At 39.7% G+C, this 22011-nt stretch overlaps 1 protein-coding gene across 1 annotated transcript in view; it reads right to left on the reverse strand.

The window, feature by feature from the left end:
- ACAD10 (acyl-CoA dehydrogenase family member 10) overlaps nt 1–22011 on the reverse strand; it is a 1588826-nt gene that overhangs the window by 586215 nt on the left and 980600 nt on the right. The window contains exon 14 of the mRNA XM_044068620.1: nt 12250–12390. Coding sequence (XP_043924555.1) covers nt 12250–12390 — 141 coding nt within the window. The remainder of the gene's footprint in view (nt 1–12249; nt 12391–22011) is intronic.

Genomic DNA, 22011 nt, shown 5'->3' on the forward strand with positions numbered 1-22011 from the left:
ACAGCAGGAAAAAGGTCTGGCATGACAGGAATGTTCGCGCATGAGCATATGATGTGGGACAGCAGGTTACAGTGCTCATTCCTGTCAGGGACAGTAAGCTGCAGACAGCTTGGGAGGGTCCCATCGAAGCGGTAAGGAAGATCAGTCATGTTAATTATACAGTAAACCTGCTTGGCAGAGCCAGGGGCACAAATTGTACTTTATTAACATAATGAAGCCTCAGCATGTCAGGGAAGTCCTGGGCAGACTGCAAAAGGCAGGGTTGAGCATTAAGCCCAGTAAGTGTTAGGTGGGTATGGCAGAGGTCTCTTACCTGGGGAGCAGTAAGATTAGGCCAGAACCTGATAAGGTGGAAGTGATTCAGGTGTGGCCTGCATCCCTATTACTAAAAAGCAGGTGAGAGCATTCTTCGGGACAGCAGGTTACTGCAGAAAGTTCATTCCCAGTTATAGTACAACTGCTCCCATCACAAACCTGACAAGGAAAAACAGTCCATGTTACAGCAATGTCGATGCAGATGGATTCTCAAGACAGGGTATAGGTTAATGTGTTCCCAGACAAGCCTATTTCTCTCAAGCAACGTTCTTCCAGGGTCACTTGAAAAACTAGCTGGAGTCTTCAAAGGGGGTGATGTTGTGAGGTATTGCCAGCTGTACCAGGAGCAGTAAGACATTGCATATGTGGCATATGCCAGCATGGCTTGCTGAAGATTTGTAAATCTTATGTCACTTGACTGTCACACTGATTTGTGCAGATGCTTGTATTAAAAACGTTTTTGTAAAAGTTGCTTAAGATTCTGTAGCAGCACTTTTAAAATAACAGAGTTCAGAAAGTGAATTGTGCCAGAGTCAGGTGAAGTCATTTTATAACCAGCTGAAGGATGGAACTCTGGCAGCAGCAGTTTGTTTGCTTTTGTTTTTCTTTGGAACCTGATATAAAAGATCTATGTCAATTATCACACTTCAGTTGTTAGTTATTTGTACTGTTCAGTCAGTGTGCAGTATGTCATCTTGCTTTGTGGAAGTGAGCATCTCAGCAGTACATCTTGCCTTGAGTTACTAAGTGAATTAACTAAGAACAGTTTCTCTTTAGTTCAAGTTAGGAATAATACAGTGAGATTAGTTTAGTGTTACTTCTTTTTCTGCATCTGTGAGATTCTATCCAACTATATTATTTTTATATTCCCTGTGACTGAAAACTCTGTTGTTTATTGTAATTAAATATTAAGTATTTTCCTGTTTTCTATTTTATTATCCATTATTAAATATTTGAATACCTTTTCACTGTGGATGGACTTATAGAGAATACTTTTAACATCTTGAGAGTGCTTGTGCTTATTTTATTGATTTTTCATGTTCTAATTTCTCCAAGTCTTTTGGGTTTCTAATACCATGACAGGAATGGACCCCATTCCTAAGTCAAAGAACGATTAAAATTCATGAAATTAGTATTGCTTCACTCTTCGATGTTAGCCAAAAGTGCTCTTCGCAGCACCCACAATGTGCCCAGTAATGACTCCTTCTGCAATTTGTACAGTGTTACATGAATTGGTAAAATACCTAAATACGATTGCAAATTCTTTTTTATAAGACCAGTTGCTCCTACTATTATTGGAACTGCCTGGGTATCTTTCTTCCACATGGCTCTCATTTCTGCCTGCAGATCGAGGTACTTTATGACTTTGTGTCTCTCTGTACGCAAGACACTGTAGTCATTAGGTGTGGCGATTTCAATGATCAATGCAACTTTTGTCTTCTTTTCTTGTACAACTATATCTGTTTTTCTAGCATCTTTCTTTTGGACTGTTGATATTGGGTGATCCCATGTGATGTAAACTTCATAATTTTCTATGATTCTCTGTGGCTCATGTTTCAAGTGCCACTTCGATACCATAATGTTTGCACAATCTCCAGTATAACAATCTTGCCACATTACTATGCTTTCTGTATACAGTCCGTCTGCCATAAGAGAGTCACAACCCGCAATAAGGTGTGTGACTGTTTCCAATTTTGTTCCACAAAACCTACATACATCTGTTTTTCCCACATGTTCAATAGACTTAGTAAACCAACGTGTACGTAGCCCACTATCTTGGGCTGCCAATATTAACCTTTCATTTCCTGATGTAAATTCACCTCTCCTTAACCATTCCTGCATTCGTTCTTGATCAACATGAGGCTCTTCCAGAGGTTTTCTATACTTGCAACTATATTTATGTTTTTTCCACATTTATTGACACTGTAGCCACTCTGATAAGCCTTACCACTTCAGTCACACTCTACAATTTATATTAGTATTAATTTGACACAGTATAATTGGTTACCCTTGGTAAGAGCTTTAAAGTATCTGACTAGTGGCAGCAATCTACCTTGCAGTCTGGAGAGAGGAGAATCTGTGTCAACCTTTCCCAGATATGTGTGTGTGTGTGGGTGTGTCAGATACTTGGAACTGGGACACAGTGCTCTAAGGTGGGTCCTGTTTGCGATCTGGACAGATAGAGTTCGGTGACAGTTGAGAGTGTTCCCTGTGTGCTCTTGGGGGAAATTGTGCTTGACACAGAGAGCTGCATTTGAAATACTGTCTAAATCCATTCCTGTTTTTGTGACCACGTCTCAACGGTATCAGTGGTAAGGATTGAGGCTCCTTCATTACTGGCCCGGGGTAAAGAGGGGCCGTCACAAAGCGTACTTGTATTTTTATATGGCTAGACTTGTAAATGCCCTACGGACATTAGGCTAGTAACCTCCTATGAACCTATGAAAGCCTTCCAACGTGCCCTGCTGATGTCATCCGCTATAATCTGACCTGTAGTCTTGTAAAAGTCAGATTTGTGCCATGGCACTTGTGTAAAGTACTGAGTTCTGTAGTCTTTGCACTTAGGTAGGGGTTCTGTTCTCACTGCAGTCAACTGGGGCTTTGTGGTGTGTGTCTCTAGCCTGAATAGCAGAAGTGTATATCCTACAGTTACCACTCCAATCCCTTGGATTGACAATATTCTGACAGTTGCATATGCCTACACATCCATTTCATGCAGGCCTCCCAACATCTTCCCTCCAAAATGCTATGCTGATGTCATCCACTATAAGTTGACCTGCAGTCTTGTAAAAGTCAGACTTCTGCCATGGCATTTCTGTAAAGTGCTGAGTTCTGTAGTCTGTATACTTGTATAGGTAGGGGTTCTATTCTCACTGCAGTCAAGTGTGTGTGTGTGTGTGTGTGTGTGTGTGTGTGCTCTTGCTTACCATTACAGAGAGCCTTTTATACCAGCATGTGAAACACTGTTATTACCATATTCTCCTCAACAGGCACTGCTGGTGTGAATATGCATTAATTGCACCAGGGCCGGGTCAGGGACTGGTCTGGAGGCCAGGCAGAAGTCACCTTATCCTATCTGATAAAGACTACAGTGACATGGCTTTCAGTGTATCCATACACATCATGGCATGCTTTGTAGGCCCTGTGCTTTCTTGGTGAGAAACCCCTGTGGTCTCTCCAGCTGCTGCATGTGTCTGGTGAGGTACATGCAAAACAGAGCATTATACCTTATTAGTGTTCTGATGAGGTTCGATAACAGTGCTATCACACAATCCTAAGATCTGAATATGATGGTGTAACTTATGATGTGCACAACACAGACTTTCAATACCAGTGTGGACACCTGGTCGAAGGTCATATTTCTACCTACATGTGTTCCCAATGTTTGGATCACTGGGTTTTAGAACAGCAAGACTGTTGTCAATGCTGTAATTAGCAGGGAATTTTACTTTTCAGAGGGCCAAAATAAAGAAAGATTTCTGCATTTATTTGAAGAACTTGTGGCTTTGTCACCAATCATTTGTCTGTGTTAACCCCTCCTGTAGCTTGTTATCATCATAGGTGGACTCAATGATCTCACTCAGTATGCAAGAATCAGCAATCACCGTAAGCCAAGGCCACATACTTTAGCCTGAACTGTCGAGAAATAGATTCAAACAGTAAGGGGCCAAGCAGAGATCCCTGGGGTACACCAATGGTGACAGCTCTACTGATACAGGTTGATTCATGAACTTCCACCGTATGTGTTCTGTCAGTGAACCAGCTAGTTACCCATCTAGTGACATGAGGTTTAGTCCCCAGCTGGGAGGCTTTCTCGATGTTCCCTGCATTGAGGATTGTGTTCAAACCCTTTGCCAGTTGAGGATAGCCAGCATGCACCATCTTATCTACATCCAGGCCTATCACAAAGAATCAATGGGCTGTGACAACATTACAGATCACCTATCGCATAACTAATCACACACAACTTCCTGACACTGTTGAATACACACTTCAACACAACCTCCACATAAACTATGTTGCTGTAGAAGGGTGTTTTCAACATGCATCCATGTGAGATGGGGAAAGGATAGCACCCGATGGATGCATGTATATATAGACACATCCTGACTCTCCTCATCTGTGAGGCAGACCAACATGCCACCATGAACCTTTTCTAAATGGACACTAGTGATATCCTGGCTGTGTGCAACAGAGCTGTGTGACTTGTTAATGGTACATCATGTCTGTTACATCTATTAGATGCCCCCAAAGAGATTATCAAGGAAATGCATGATGACAACACTATCATCCTTTTGAACTTGACAAGTCCAAGGCATTTGACACAAATCCACACTGAGGTATTCACGTAACAATCACAAATCATGGCATTTAAATATGTTGACATATGTGAAATTACCTATATTTCAGGTCCAGTGATCAGGTCCATACACCAGGGCTGTCTGCTAGGCCCTTTCCTGTCCATTATTTAAGTAATGGACATCAGAGATGACATACACATCCTGTGTGTCCAAACAGCTGTCTGAAGGACTACAGATTGTGGGCAATCATTGACACCAGCTGTGATATTAGTATAATACAAACAGTATCAACACACACCAAAGATTGCAATGACAAGAAAACATTGGGGAACTTGTTACATCAAGAAAACAAACACAAAGTATAATGTGGACATCACACCCTATAATCAGACCAGTAGGTATGTTGCTTGTCTCCTGCGGTACATGGTAAGTGGAACATCCACCAGCATGTGGTCACAGTGCTGACTACTCCCTTGTATGCAACACAAGTACTGAGTATGTGAAGGACAACCAAATCAGAGGCCATAATACCTCCATAGTTCCCAGCCTTCATCACATGAATAACCGAGTACAATGCACCCTTCTTCATGTACCTCCCTGCACATGTTCCACAGATGTGTAACTGCAGTGAACCACCTTTGTCAGAGTGAGCTGTCACACAGCTTATTGGCCATACCTATGTATTCTTCTTATGGCATAAACATTACTGTCGGATGGTGCGGAACCCCCATCAAGTTGTTACACCAGATGCATGTGTAGTACCTGTTCTGGTGATGCACAAAGAACACACATTGGTGTTTGACAATATTAAATGGCATGGATAGCATTCTTGACAGTGTGGATTGTGCCACACATATATATATATATATATATATATATATATATATATATATATATATATATATATATATGCCATGCACACCAATCAACTAGTCTGTACTGATCCTAACACCACATACAGGTACAGCAATGTCCCTCCAAACACCTGCAGCAGATGTTACAATGCAAGGACACAGTGTACATGATTAACATTAACATCATAGACTATGGACATACCACAATAGTTGTACAAGTGTGTTTGTGCAGAATCATCTCTATTCACTCTAAATCACATATGTTATGTTAGAGGCATGGGATTACTGGTGGTATTATTCTGATATTGTCCATGACTGTGGTTGCTTCCTTTAATGTTGTTCATGAGCCTTTACCTGTGCCCACCTTGCTGGAGACTTCTGCTGAGATGACACTCATATGCAAGCAAATATGTTTGCATAGCTTCACAATATGCACCCTACCCCAAATGTATGTCATATCCCTGATAGATGTCCTCTGCATTATCCATGTAAGGATGATCATCTAACACATACTCCCCATTATGTCACACTGTGTGACAGTCACATAATACACGTTTTCACTGCGCAGTCCCTACTGTACATTACATCATTTCACCTGTCCCCTTTACCCGTGTTCATTCCTATAATTCATCTGTGTGTCCCTATTCAATACACACACTTCCCATGTGTGTTTACTTTACATGGCAGTCCATGTACCCTTACAGATCATTTACACAACTTCAGTACAGAATGCCAAGAATGGGATTTCACAATACTTGGCACTGCAGATACACTGCCTGTACTGAGTTTGGACCATATACTTAAACTTCATACCTCTCAACTGTCCAGATTTTCAGAGAATGTCCAGATGTGTTCCTTATCAAATTTGTAGCTTTCTCCCATATCACTGGGATGACCTCAGAACAGATGTGACTCAATAATTACATACATTTGAGTTTCAGACTTCAAATCCTTCAGAACATGCATCTTAACACAAACCCATGGTTATTCTAGCACATTTCTAGAAGTCAAATATGTCCCTATTTCTGGGTCACTGTCCCCCCATTATGTTGGCCTTTGTCTACATGTCTTGCACTAAGAGACTGAAAGCTATCTGTGAAGCCCTGGTGATCTTTATGGCACTCCACATAAAACCACTGATCGCCAGTGCTCTGATTTAAGCAGGAGTGCTATCCATGTTTGCTTACATGGTTTTCTGCCACTTGCATTTAAACGAGGTGTGTGGCATGAATATGCAATGAGCGCTGTTGCTCACTGTGCATCATCATGCACACATGTAAACTCAGTGTACAGTTTGCGTGAAGCCTACACAGAGTTTACTGAATTCCACATATAATCTATCCAATCACTGTCAAATCATTCATATCCTGTCTTCTTTTAAACCTCACTCCTTGTCTGCATGTACTGTTCCCACAATTTCCATTTTTTCTGTGTAATTTGCTCCTACACTTTTCTAAAGATCCAATTTCTAGTTGTTTTCTCTATGCTACTATATTCATTACTTCTACTACGGTTAGTTTAGACTTTGATTTCCATTTCCTAGTAATTGCTTTTTTGTCAGCCACCATAATTAGACTCAGCAAGGCCTTACTATGTCTAGGCAATTCCGATTCTGTACCATAACTCAAAAATCATTTCCTTAGTCATACCAATTTGCTCACCCAGTAGAGTAGTCTGCAGGGAATTTTTAAGTCTGCCACCTCATTACACTCCAAGAAAATACGTTTCCAATTACTTCTTTCTTCCCAAGACACCTCCAACATTTGCTATCTACCTGAGGAAAATTCTTTGGAGTCTACTTGCGGTATAAAAATACCTATGTAAACACTTCCAAGCAAAAATCCTAAATCTTCTAGACTTTGTTGCATATTTGGGAGACATACATATATCCCTCCATTGTTTCTTTGTGACTTGCTTATCCAATCTCCCTTCCCAATCCTTTCTAACCTCCTCTTATTGATTCTTACAGTCATCATACAATAGTTTACATACTATACTACTTATTCTTTTTTTAACAGTAGCTTCTGCTTTAGATTCTACTAAAAACTCTACCAGTGTTGGTCTTTTGCTAAGGATTCCCCTATTTCTTTCTTTTTGCCTATACTTGGATATCAATCCTCGATAGTGAAGGCAATCTCTAGCCTGCAGTCCAAATATATTCTTGGCCTCTTCCCATTCTATTACTTTTCCCTCTCCAATTATTTGCTCCCAATACCTTGGTACTTTTGCCAGTTTTCGCCAATAAATTTCATCCCTTTCTTCTCTATCTCTAATTGCAGTCATCTCGATCGGCAGAATCTCCTTTCTCCATTCCCATGTTGGATTAGTGCTTAGAATACTTTCTGCCAGTTCATGAATATAATATTCTGTATGGTTATTTTTATTTTCCTTAAGGATCTGCATCCAAAATCCCAGTCTCTTGTTTCTTAAGCTTCCCCCATTTCGTTATCTTCCCTTTCCACTTTGAATTATAGGTTTCTGCTTGTGCTATTTATAGGCGTCTTAACTGTGTAGCTCTGAAATAGCTATTCAAAAATAGGGTACTCCCAGAATACCTTGTCCTATTGGAAGAATCAGCTTATTCCACTTGACTCTTGCCATATTTTCCTCCCAGATGAAATCCTTCAACTCTTTATTGCTATCCACAACTTCTCCTCTGGTTGATAAAAAACATGCCTGACCTGTGTATACAAGTAAAGGGACTAAAAACATTTTAACTGCTTGTATTTTGATATCCATATCAATACAACAGATATACTTAGCTGCTACACCAGAATCCCTTTTAAATCCATACGCCTAAGTATTCATTTTATGTCCCCATAAATATAGATACCACTGAACCAATGTGTGTGTGGGTACATAATTTACAGCTATTGCCTTTGTTTTAGTTTCATTAATTTTGTATCCTGAAATTATTTGAAACCGTCTCAAAATGTTACACAATAAGAAATGCCCTTTGTTGGTTTTACCAGGTATAAAATAATATTCAGCTTTTCTTGACTACCATACCAATTATGGCCTTGAATTTCTAAGTTCCTTGTTTTCGTTGCCCAGTGGTTCTAAATATAATGCAAATAACAAAAGGGTAAGAGGGCATCCCTACCTGGTTCCTCTGCTCAGACAAAAACTATCACAGAGGAACCCATCTTCTTTAATTTTCACCCCTGATCCCTCATATATCCTCTTAATCAACCTTATACTTTTATCAGGGAATACAAATGCTTCCATTACCATGCTAATAAACTCCCAGCTTACTCTGTCAAATGCTTTCTCTGCATCAAGACCTACCAACAAAAGTGGTATTTTCTTACATTCTGCTTCCCTCTGAATCATCAATGTTCTGTTAATGTTGTCAAATGTTTGCCTCCCCTCCACAAAACCACATTAAGTCATATCTTATCAATTTTGGCATCACTTTTGCCATTCTTTTAGCCATTATAGACATAATCACTTTATAATCATGGTTTACGATTGAAATGGGCCTATATGAAGCTGGATCTGATCTGTCTTTACCCTCTCTAGGTATTACAGCCACCACCACTGTTTCTTCCCTCCTAGCTTCCAGACTTCCAAAGGAATACCATCTAATCCTGGAGACTTTCCTGTGGATTGGTTATACATCACCATTGAGTATGGGGATCTCTTGAGGCACGTATATGTCTCTCCAGCATGTTCTTTATTTATGTTGCAAGCAAAGATTAAATTCTTGGCTCTAGTGTTTCTGGTGCAAACGTCCAAAAGTTCCATCAGGTCCGGATCTGAGGATGCTTTTTATGTCAGGCATAGTCTTCTCTCAGTAACCTGTAGGAGACTTAGTACAGACATAAGGCTTTAACACAATCTGTATAGGGTGGCCAAAGTCTTACTTAGAAGAGAGCTTCTATCCTTGAGCTTTTAAAGGCATTTGAAGAAGGAACATGGCAACTCTCTATTAAATCGTGATGCAAAATGTTAACATTTTTTTTCTTAGGATGAGATTGTTAAGTCTACAGTTTCTACTTTTGCTTGAGACTTTAAAAGCGGGAACTAATTTATATGAAACTTTTACTGCAACATCTGCTTTACAACAGATTTTTGCAGCAGTATCTGCTTTTGTAGCAATGATTATGAGCTTTACAGCAAAATGAATCAAGGTCTGTGTGTGACTTTATCTTTGGTGTTGCTTATCTTGGAGGTAGAAGGAATAAATAACATGCATGGCTTGACTTAACCTGTTTGAGCAATATCTTCAGAATAGATTCTGTTACAGTTTATTAAACAATACATTCTTTTGTCCATCTCTGAGAATATCTAAAGTGTAAGAAGTCTGCTATCATGTTCATTAACTTACCTTTCTGTACAGATGGCAGGAATGTTATTTCCTTCTCTATAGCTAAGTTTCATAGCACTGGTGATTCTATCCTGAACTGCTGTAAGTCAGACGAAGTAAGCGACCAGCACCTCTTCTTATAGTCTCATACTTCTTGCCAACATATACGTCTTTGTATATGTTAAAAAAAATCCATAAATGTGCAAAACCAGGCCTGAGCTTCTTCAAAAGCCAAGGGTACAAAATAAGCAAAGTGTTCTTCTCCACATTTTCCCTTCCCTTGGCTCCATGTCTGCCCTTTTGAGTTTAATTTCATATCAGGTGATTTGCTAAAAAAGAAAACCGGCAAAACAACCCAAACTAGATCTACTGTATTAAAATGAGAAATTGTGTTTGAACAGTAGAACCAGGCAGGGGTGTCCTTTTCCCCACTTGTTATTTGCATTATATTTAGAACCACTGGCAAAGAAAATAAGGGACTCAGAAATTCAAGGATATAACTGGTATGGTAATCAGGAAAAGTTAGCTTTATTTGCAGATGATACCATTTCGTATCTGATACATCCAGAAAATTACAGCTCAGTGTTTGTGGAACATTTTGTGACAGTTCCAGATCTTTTCAGGACATAAAATTAATGAAGATAAACAAAGGCTATAGCTGTAAATTATGTACCCCCATATGGACTGGTTCAGCAATAGCCATATTTAAGGGGTCATGATAAGATGACATATTTAGGCATATGGATTAAAAAGGCTCCTGTTACAGCAACTAAGGATATGTGGGAAGAGACTAAAAAGATAATACAAAAACTGAAAAAACGAAAGCTCTTGTTTATGGATATGGATAGTAAGACACAAGCAGTGAAAATGCTTTTAGTCTCTAGTTTTTATATACAGGTCAGTCAGGTATATATGTATGTATGTGTGTGTGTGTGTGTGTGTGTGTGTGTGTGTGTGTGTGTGTGTGTGTGTGTGTGTACATCTTTATTTCAGGTCAAGCATATTTTTATCAGCCAAAGGAGAAGTTGTGGACAATAATACAGAGCTGAAAGATTGTATCTGGGAAGGGAAGAGGTCAAGATTTAATAAGTTGATCATTCTAACAGAAAACAGTGGTTTATGATTTTCTGATTTGAGGAGATATTTTAGAGCTACAAAGTTAAGGCTCACATACATAACACAAACAGAATGTTACAATTCAAAATGGATAGAGATGATGATAAAGTGGGGGGGTTCACAGAATAAAGTCAGAGTGGGATTTTGGATGCAGATCCTTAAGGAAAAAAAACAACCATACAGAATATTATATTCATAAAGAGAAGGAAAAGTAGTCTAAGAACTATGCCAACATTAGAATGAAAAAAGAAGATTTTGCCATTAGGGATGATAGGAAGTAGGGCTACAGAAAATAAGCAAGAGAGGGTTGGAAAACTGGCAGAGGAGCCAAGATACAAGGAGCAAACAACTAAAACTGGAAAGGTAACAGAGTAGGATAAGGCCATTTGGACTGCGGGCTAGACACGGCTTCTCTACCAGAGACTGGTATCAGAGTACAGGCAAAGAGAAAGGGATAGGGAAATCTTAAGTGAAAGGCCTGCTCTCGCAGATTTCAAATGATTTTTCATCACGTAGATAGCAAATGTTGGAGGTGTGCTGGGAAGAAAGAGATAACTGGGAATATATGTTTTGGGAGTGTAATGAGTTGGCAGATTTAAAAAATTCCCTATAGTGTACTGTGTCAGAAATATTGGGTAAGCAAATGGCTGTAACTAAAGAAATGATTCTTTTGAGGTGGGACATGGAATTTGAAATGCCTGTATGTAGTACGGCCTTATTAAGTTTAATTCTGTTGGCTGAGTAAAAAGCAATTACTGGAAAATGGAAATCAAAGTCTGAACCAACTGCGTTCAAAGTAATGAATATTATAAAAGAGATAAAAGAACTGAAGAGGGATGTTTAGAAAAGGGAAAGAGCAAATTACGTAGAAATAAGTGGAAACTGTGAGAACAATATACGCAGGATAATGTTCAGAAGGAGGAGTGAGGTTTAAGGGAGGGTAGGAATTCATCAATACATGTAATGTTGGACTGATGGCAGTTACAAAGAAAAGATGCATAATGCATATAAACTGGAAAAATGTTAATATGGTTTGTTTTCTTTTCTGTTAATGTATGTTTGCCTATGTCTTTAAGAGATAATTTAATAAAGGTGTTAAGAAGTAGATCCACTGAAATAACTCAGATAAACAGACACATGCACACAAACACAGGTGTCAGAGATAACCAAAGGAATTCTAGAAGTACCCATAATGGGGGCTCCATTGAAAGGATGGGAGGTATGGAACTAGCTAAAGTTAGTTTTAGATGGGTGAACTGAAAATTACATCATAAAAAAATTTAAATTACATATGAAACAAATTTGTAAACATCAAAATAAATGGATTTGTATATAGCTATGAATTAATTAGTACCTCAGCAGCATATACTGATCGTCCCATGAGTTCACACAGATGAGCGTATTCTAGGTTTGTTAATCCCGCTCCATATTTAACTTCAGGATCTGTCTCGAAAGGTAAAAAAAGGTTCCACAGTCCCTCTGACTTAGCTTTCACCTTTGGAAGAAAATGACAATAAATCACTACTTTCAAAACACAAACAACAATTTAATACTGCTACTGTTGTTTTTAAAAGAGCTCTGTGTTTGAAATAATTACATAAAATGTGCTACAACAACACTGTACATCCTCAGACTGTGTTGTAGCAAGTCACACATTAAGAACTTCAACCAGCATGTGTTAGCATCAGATAAACGCCTTTTCGCCCTAGCCCCTTAGCTTACACTACTGGCAGTATCACAACAGTACTATTCTAGGTAAGAGTGAGTCATCTCATACTCAAAGTTCACAATGAAAAGCATTTTGTAAGGATCAACTCCAAAGTGAAGCTAGAAGAAAAAGAAAAAATGTCACAAAAGAATTCCAGAAAATAAAACTGGAATCTTGGCCAAAGAAAAAACTGAGCACTACTGAATGGCTAGAATAAAGGAAGAAGAATGTCATCCTCTAAATGATTTCAGTTATCTATGACAGACTTCTTTTTCTCTTTGAACATTTTTTGTAACAAGTCACCTGCTATGAATGAGTTCAAAGTTGTGACAAGACAGATATTATGTAAAACATAAACAGGCAACTGAGAAAGGAAGACTTTCAGTACAGAGAGGCTTAAATTAACTCAACACTTGAAAAGGAACATCCCCACTATAGTGACCTGTAAATCCACTGAGTTGTACAAAAACTCTGGATATGCATAATTCCCCACTAATAAAAGTAGTAGCACTTTAAGCCAGTGTGTTAGAAAGCAGGTAAGTCCTTTAGCTACAGCAGCAAAACCCATTTAAACCATTGGTTCAGGAAACACATAGACAGAGTTGGATATAGTAGCCAAAGTCATCTCTTCCTTCTTGATGGACAGATACTGGGCTTGTCCGTGGCAGGAGTGCCCACTATTATAAGCTAACCTCAAGCACAAAGCAGTGTATACCATGTAGTACCTTATCAGGACTCATGGACATGGCTTGCTTTAGATGCCCTGCATGCTGGTGTGAGGGAAGCTACAGCACAGAAGGAGAGAGATTCATTTACTTCACATATGATGCTCAGACAACCTCCTGAACTCTCAGCTCTTACTCCTTGCTTGTATACAATACTGAGCACCAATGTAGTCCTAAGACCAGGAGGATTCCATTTATTTAATCTACTGACTTACTTCGACTTTTGGGTCAAAGTCTTCAGTCTGAATTTTTACTTTTTTTTTTTTACCATTTACTTTTACTGCTTGCTTTTCAGCCTGTTAAAATGATCCACTGATAACATTCTATAAATTCATGGATTCACTGTCTGACAGATTCAGTCTTTACTTGTGACTCTGCTATACAGTGTTCTTGGATTTTCATTGGCTTACTGCTTAGATTTTACTTCAATAAACATTCTTTTAGTGATTTACAGACTTGCATTTACTAATAAAATGTGTTTACCCTACTGTTTTGAAGTTTGTTCTGCTTGCCTCACACTGCAGTTATGGCTGTTCACCTTCATTATCTCTGATGAACAGATTCAAAGTGTACAACGGTATATAGCAGGGAATTCCAAGATGGTGGCTGACTGAGAAACACATTAATTATAGCTCAGCCGGTGGAAAAAATACCAAACTTTCCTATCAAAAAGGTGATAAAAGTTATCGATTTGGGTGAAATTCAGTAAATGGCTAGTGAGTGCGCTGCCTGGATGTTAGCAGAGAAACAAATGCAGAAAAAGTAAGAAAAACTGACCAGAACAGGAGGATTGTAGCAGAGAAGAAATTCAAGTCTCATCCGAAGGAAGCAGATTTCTAAGCATCAGTGCAAGAGATGTCTTCTACTAATCTACAAGAAAAGAAAAAAAAAATAGACCAGGTTCACTCAGAAATGTTCAAAGTATGTGGAAGTCTGGAAGATTACATAAGAACAAAGGAAAAGTGGTGGGCAACATTGGGGAAGCACTGAATAATCAAAATGATGAACTGCTATGTTTGAAGAAATCAGAAACATGTAAACGGCATTAAAGGCAAAGACAAAAAATCAATGAGTAGTGAACTATCTTATTAAATCTACGGTCCAAGCTTCTATGTTGAAGGAGGCACATCTGGACAGAAACGAATATATGAGTTTGATAAAAAGAGGATTCCAGTGTGGTTACTTAGAGTTTCAGGGACAAAGGAAATGGGATCATACTATTTTGTTTTTTTAAACACCTTAATTAAATTATCACTTAAGACATAGGCACACATATATTAACAGAAAATAAAACAAACCATATTAGCATTTTACATACATGTTTTCTTACTTTACAATTCTCATTTAATCTAACACTATAAAAACTGCTAAATTCCTGACTTCCCTTAAGCCCCATTCCTTCTCCTGAACATTATTTTGCATGGATTTTTCATACAAATTTAATTTACTTCTACATAATTTGCTCCTTCCTTTTTCTAAAGATCCATTTCTGAGCTCTTTTACAATATCCAGTGCTTCAAATATATTTGGCTTAGATTTTGATTTGCATTTTCTAGTAATTGCTTGTTTTGGCAGCCAAAAGGATTAAACTCTGTAAGGCCTTAATATGTCTAGGCAATTCAAATCCTGTGTCTCATTTCAAAAGAATAATTTCCTTAGTTACAGTCAATTGGTTGACCGATATTTCTGACAGAGAATTTTTTAAATCTCCCAGCTCATTTCACTCCCAAAAAACATGTTCCCAGTTAACTCTTTTTTCCTCACCACATCTTCAACATTTGCTATTTACCTGATGAAAAATGTGTTGAAGTCTGCTTGGGGTATTAAAATACATATGGCAAACATTTCCATCCAAAAATCCTAAACCTTTTGGACTTTGTTGCATGCCTGGGAGCAATACACATGTCCTCTCACTGTTCTCTTGTAAATTGTTTTCCAGTCTATCATTCCAATCTTTTCTAACTTCCTCCGACTGATTCTTGTAATCAGGCAATATTTTATATGCCCTATTAATTACCTCCTTTTTTCACAGTGGCTTCTATTCTAAATTCAGCTAAAAACTACCAAAGCAGGCCTTTCATTTAGGACTCACTATCGCTTTGTGACCCTTACAGCCACTCGAGCTCCAGCTGCTTGAAACTCAAGGACTCAAGGCCATGGGCTTTAATGGCTGTTTCTCCATCTGCCCACCTGGCTGAGCAGCTGCTCAAACCTGAATGTGAGTTCAGGGCTGCAGCAGCTTTGGTGGTCAGATGCTATCATGGTCCCGTTGTGGAACAGATAAGTGGGGAAGGGTAATTGGGAGGGGGGGCTTTAGGTTTACGAGGGGAAGGGAGATGTTAGGTCTAGGAAACAATCTGAAGTTGGTACAGAGTTAAGATTAGGGAACGATCTGGGGTTGGTACAGAGTTAGGGTTAGGGAGAGAAGAGAGCTGTTTTTAGTGTTAGGGTCAGGATTCTGGGAATGATTGTCAGCTTACTGTTAGTGCATGGGAATCAGGGAAGTAGAAGTTAGGGCACTTGCAATGCGAATGAGTGGCAGCAGGTAAATAAAGTCAAGAGCTACTGGTTCAGAAGCATTTGCAGAAGCACCCCTTTCACTTTACCTATACTCTGATATCAATCCCTGGTAGGGAAGACAGTATGTAACCGGCAGTCCAAACTTCTTCGTGGCCTCACCCCACTGTAGTATCCTTCCTGCTCTAGTTATTTGCACCCAATACCTTGGTTTCTTTGCCAGTTTTCTCCATTAAATGCCAGCCCCTTTTTGCTTATTTTCTGTAATCCTACTTGCACTCATTCCGACTGGGGACCCTATTATTTCATCAAACGTCCACATTGTCAAATGGCATTTCAATGGAAGTGCCGTTCATTGAACTGTTCTGAGATCGCGTTACGGTAGGGATCAGGAAATTTCCTCTTTCTCTGCTCTACTGCGATCTCGGAGTTGGTATATATAATTAGCAGGGGGTGTGGGGGTTCGATGATGACATTTCTGATGAAATGCTGTTTGACAATGTGGTCACTCAATCAATATACACGTGCCTTAACTGTAAAATATCCCTTCAAATCAGGTAACCTTAAACCACCTTGTTCTGTTGGGAAGATCAGCTTATCCCTCTTGATTCTTGTCGTCTTCCCCTCCCAAATAAATTCCTTCAACTCTTTACTAATTACTCTCCACAATCTCTCCTCTGATTGATAAAAATGTCTAAACTGTATAAAAAACTAAAGGGACTAAAGCATTTTCATTGCTTGTATCTTACTATCCATATACATAAACAAGAGCTCCCAGTTTCTCAGTTTTTGCATTACCTTTTGTTTAGTCTCATATCCTTAGCTACCACAATAGAAGTATTTTTAATCCATCTCCCCTCAAAAATTTGAAAAGATACTGAATAAATGGACAGATCTTCCAGACTCTCTTAGTAGCTAAGGGCCTTTAGGCCTGTGATCTTCTTGGTTAAGACCCTTTAGGGTCTTTCAAATTGTTTGAGATTGTTGTACTCAATAAACAACTTGATCAATGCTGAGTATAAAGGAGGTATAACCTCTTTAGACCTTGATGATATTCGTTGGGCAATTAGCTGGGCCAAATAAAAGTATTTCCTAACAAATGTTGTCAGCTGATGGTCAAAAGAGTTTGGACCACCTGGTTTCCTGACTATATTTTCTTTTTGTTGTGATGATGATAAGAATGTGCATCTACCAAAAATAATGATACTATACTACTTCTTTTAACATTTAGTTTAAAGCCATTTTTAATTACTCAAGAGTTTACTAGGGAGAGTTCATTCTGGAGGGTTTGGGTGTAATAGGGTGATTTAACAACAATCTTCAGTTTGCAGTCATCTGCAAACTTTGCTAGCCACAGGTCTTGGCTCTCTGCTTGGAGATCTGAGAAGTAAATACTAAGGTCAGGTCTTCAGTACAGTCCCTTGAGGGATATCTCTTGTCTCTTACATACTTTCTCATGAGATACCTGCAACTTACATGGCGTAGCTTCTATCTATCAAACTCAGCCACTGGGGATGCACAAGCCAGTGCATTTCTTTGTGCCAGTCCCAAGCCTGGATAAATGGGAAGGGTTGCGTCAGGAAGGGCATCCGGCGAAATATTTTGCCAAATCATACATACAGACAACAGTACAGATATACATGCTGGATCGGTTGAGGCCCGGATTAACAATGACTGCCACCAGTACTGTTGGCCAACAGGGTGCTGACGGAAATTAGGCTACTGTTGGCCGAAGGAGGAGAAGAGGGGGAGTAAAGGCTAGGACTATGGTAGTGAGGGTCGGAACTTTGACTGTTGGCAGTATGACTGGTATAGGGAGAGAGCTAGCTGATATGATGGAGAGAAGGAAGGTTGGTATATTGTGTGTGCAAGAGACCAGATGCAAGGGGAGCAAGGCTAAGTGTATTGGAGGGGGGGGGTTCAAATTGTTTTATCATGGTGTGGATGGAAGGAGAAATGGTGTAGGGGTTATCCTGAAGGAACAGTTTGCCAAGAATGTTTTGGAGGTGAAAATAGTGTCAGATAGATTGATGTTTATGAAGCTGGAAATTGATGTTGTAAAGATGAATGTCGCTAGTCCATATGCTCCACAAGTTGGATGTGCGATGGATGAGAAAGAAAAATTTTGGAGTGAGTTGGATGAAGTGGTGATGACTGTACCCAAAGGTGAGAGAGTGGTGATTGGAGGAGATTTCAATGGGCATGTTGGTGAAGGGAACAGAGGGGATGAGGAAGTGATGGGTAGGTATGGTGTTAAGCAAAGGAATGCAGAAGGTCAGATGGCAGTGGATTTTGAGAAAAGGATGGACATGACTGTGGTGACTATGTATTTTAACAAGAGGGAGGAGCATACAGTGACATACAAGAGTGCACGAAGATGTACACAGGTGGATTATATCTTATGTAGAAGGGCTAGTCTGAAGGAGACTGGAGACTGTAAAGTGGTGGCAGGGGAAAGTGTAGTTAGGCAGCATAGGATAGTGGTTTGTAGGATGACATTGATGCTCAAGAAGAGGAGGAGTGTGAGGTCAGCACCAAGGATCAAATGGTGGAAACTGAAAAAGGGTAATTGTGAGGTGGAGTTCAGGGAAGAGTTAAGACAGGCACTGGGTGGCAGTGAAGAGTTACCGAACAGCTGGGTAACTACAGCAGAGCTAGTAAGGGAGATGGCTAGAAAGGTGCTTCGTGTGACATCTGGAAAGAGGAAGGAGGACAAGGAGACCTGGTGGTGGAATGAGGAAGTACAGGAGACTATAGAGAGAAAGAGGTTGGCGAAGAAGTGGGATTGTCAGAGAGATGAAGAAAGTAGACAGGAGTATAAGGAGATGAGGTGCATGGCAAAGAGAGAGGTGATGAAGGCTATGGATAAGGCGTATGAAGAGTTGTATGAAAGGTTGGACACTAAGGAGGGAGAAAAAGGACCTGTACCGATTGGCTAGACAGAGGGACTGAGCTAGTAAAGATGTGCAGCAGATAAGGGTGATAAAGGATAATGAGGGAAATGTACTCACAAGTGAGGAGAGTGTGTTGAGCAGATGGAAAGAGTACTTTGAGGGGCTGATGAATGAACCGAATGAGAGGGAGAGAAGGTTGGATGATGTGCGGATAGTGAATCATGAAATGCAGTGGATTAGCAAGGAGGAAGTAAGGATAGCTATGAAGAGGATGAAGAATGGAAAGGCTGTTGGCTCAGATGACATACCTGTGGAAGCATGGAGGTGTTTAGGTAAATGGCAGTGGAGTTTTTAACTAGATTGTTTAATGAAACCTTGGAAAGTGAGAGGATGCCTGAGGAATGGAGAGAAAGTGTTTTGGTACCGATTTTTAAGAATAAGGGTGATGTGCAGAGCTGTAGTAACTACAGAGAGATTAAATCAATCAGTCACAGCATGAAGTTATGGGAAAGAGTAGTAGAAGCTAGGTTAAGAAGGGAGATGATGATTAGTGATCAGCAGTATGGTTTCATGCCAGGAAAGAGCACTACAGATGTGATGTTTGCTCTGAGAGTGTTGATGGAGAAGTACAGAGAAGGTCAGAAGGAGTTGCATTGTGTCTTTGTGGCCTTAGAGAAAGCATATGACAGGGTGCCTAGAGAGGCGCTGTGGTATTGTGTGAGGAAGTCGGGAGTGTCAGAGAAGTATGTAAGAGTGGTACAGGATATGTACGAGGGTAGTGTGACAGTGGTGAGGTCTGCGGTGGGAGTGACGGATGCGTTTAAGGTGGAGGTGGGATTACATCAAGGATCAGCTCTGAGCCCTTTCTTATTTGCAATGGCGATGGACAGGTTGACAGACGAGATCAGACAGGAGTCCCCGTGGACTATGATGTTTGCAGATGATGTCATCTATAGTGAGAGTAGGGAACAGGTGGAGGAGACCCTGGAGAGGTGGAGATGTGCTCTACAGAGAAGACGAATGAAGGTCAGCAGAACAAAGACAGAATATATGTGTGTGAATGAAAGGGAGGATAGAGGAATGGTGAGGATGCAGGGAGTAGAGGTGGCGAAGGTGGATGAGTTTAAATACTTGGGATCAACAGTTCAGAGTAATGGTGAGTGTGGAAGAGAGGTGAAGAAGAGAGTATAGGCAGGATGGAGTAGGTGAGGAAAAGTGTCAGGAGTGATTTGTGACAGACGAGTACCAGTAAGAGTGAAGGGAAAGGTCTACAAGAGGATAGTGAGACCAGCTATGTTATATGGGTTGGAGACAGTGGCATTGACAAAAAGGCAGGAGTCAGAGCTTGACGTGGCAAAGTTAAAGATGTTAAGATTTGCACTGGGTGTGACAAGGGTGGACAGGATTAGGAATAAGTATATTAGAGGGTCTTGCCCAGGTTGGAAGGTTTGGAGACAAAGCCAGAGAGGCAAGAGTATGTTAGTTTGGACGTGCTAAAGAGGGCTGCAGAGTATATTGGGAAAAAGATGCTAAGGATGAAGCTGCCAGGTAACAGGAAAAGAGGAAGGCCTAAGATAAGGTTTATGGATGTGGTGAGAGAGGACATGCAGGTGGTTGGTGTGAGAGAGCAAGATGCAGAGGACAGGAAGAAATGGAAACAGATGATCTGCTGTGGTGACCCCTATTGGGAGCAGCCGAAAGAAGAAGCAGCTCTATCTATCAGTCAGTTTGCTATCCTTGTTATCAAGTATGGATCAATTTTTAAAGCATTTAGGTACTGTATAATGCCATCACAGGGAAAAGGTGTTGAAGGCCTTTGTCAGATCAAGATATGCAACATGCACTACATGGCCAGATTAAATAAAGCCAGACTGATGGATGTCAAGTCTAACACAATTCTTGATGTTAGTCTATGATGTTAGTTGTTATACATTCAATGGCTTTTCAGATGTGGCTTTTAAGGCTGATAGGTCTGTAATTACTCAGGTCAACTGTATTCCAATATCGATCCTAAATCATGACAATAAACTGTTAATGTATAGAAGATAAAGGCAAAAAATGTTACCGACATTGACACGTATGTATCAATGTGGTGTTGTTGAAGGCAGACAAATACTTGACAACTTTACAAGAACAATGATGATTCAGAAGGAATTAGAATACTACACATATTAATTTGGATTCAGAGAAAGCATTTAATAGGGTCTGCTGGGAATTCATGAGCAGAGCAATTGTAGCATTTACAACAGTACAGTTAACAAGGAGACTATATGATGGATTGGAGGTAAAAATTGAGGTGGGAGGAGTCTTTCTGACAGGTTGAGTTTTAATAAAGGAATCAGGCAAGAATCTCCACTTTCTACTCTCTTACTTGCAATACACTTGGAACCCCCTCACTAAGAAGATAAGGGATTCACAAAACCAGGGATATAAACTGCTGCAGCAATCGAGAAGATCTAGCTCATTTCACAGAACATAATCTTGTACTAGACAAAACCTGAATATGACATCAGAGTGCTGTGGTACAGTTTAAAATAGCTTCAAGCATTTAGGGGATATAAAAATTATGTACTTGTATACGAGTTAGTTCAACAATAAACATAGTTATGGGGGCATGAAAAAGATGAAGTATTTTAGCTGCATGGATTAAAAGGGATTCTGCTGCAGTGGTGAAGGATGTGTGGGGAAGAGACCAAACAGATTACTAAAAAGCAAATAAGCGATTATGCACTAACGGCTATGAACAGAGTGTAAGAAATAGTCAGTAAAAATGTTTTTAGTTACTTTGGTCTTGTACATGGCCAGGTGTACTTTTATCATCCACTGAAATGGCTGTAGACCACAATAAAGAAAGAAATGACGGAATTAATTTGGAAGGGACAAGAACAAGAGTGAAGTGAGATAAACTAATTCTTCCGACAGAACAGGGTAGATTAGGGCTATCCAACCTAAAGGGATAATAGAAATACATGCACTTGAGACTGACATATACAATGCAAGCAAAAGGAAATTTTGAAGTGGAAAAAGGATAATGGTTGAACAAGATTGAATACAAAGGATGCAGAGAGATTAGGGCTTTGAAAGCAAGCCTTTAAGCGCAATAGCAATAACTATACAAACTGTATATGTATAAACTGATAGACAACATTATAGGGACTAAACCAGTGAGACAGTAGAGAAAGGTGATACTGTCAACAGGAATGCACACAACTAAAGTTAAGAAATTTTAACAAGGTGACCATATTACTGGGAAGCAAGTAAGCTGGAAGGAA

This window comes from Protopterus annectens, chromosome 4.part0 (assembly GCF_019279795.1).
Source record: "Protopterus annectens isolate FY-2018-M chromosome 4.part0, PAN1.0, whole genome shotgun sequence".
NCBI lineage: Eukaryota > Metazoa > Chordata > Ceratodontiformes > Protopteridae > Protopterus > Protopterus annectens.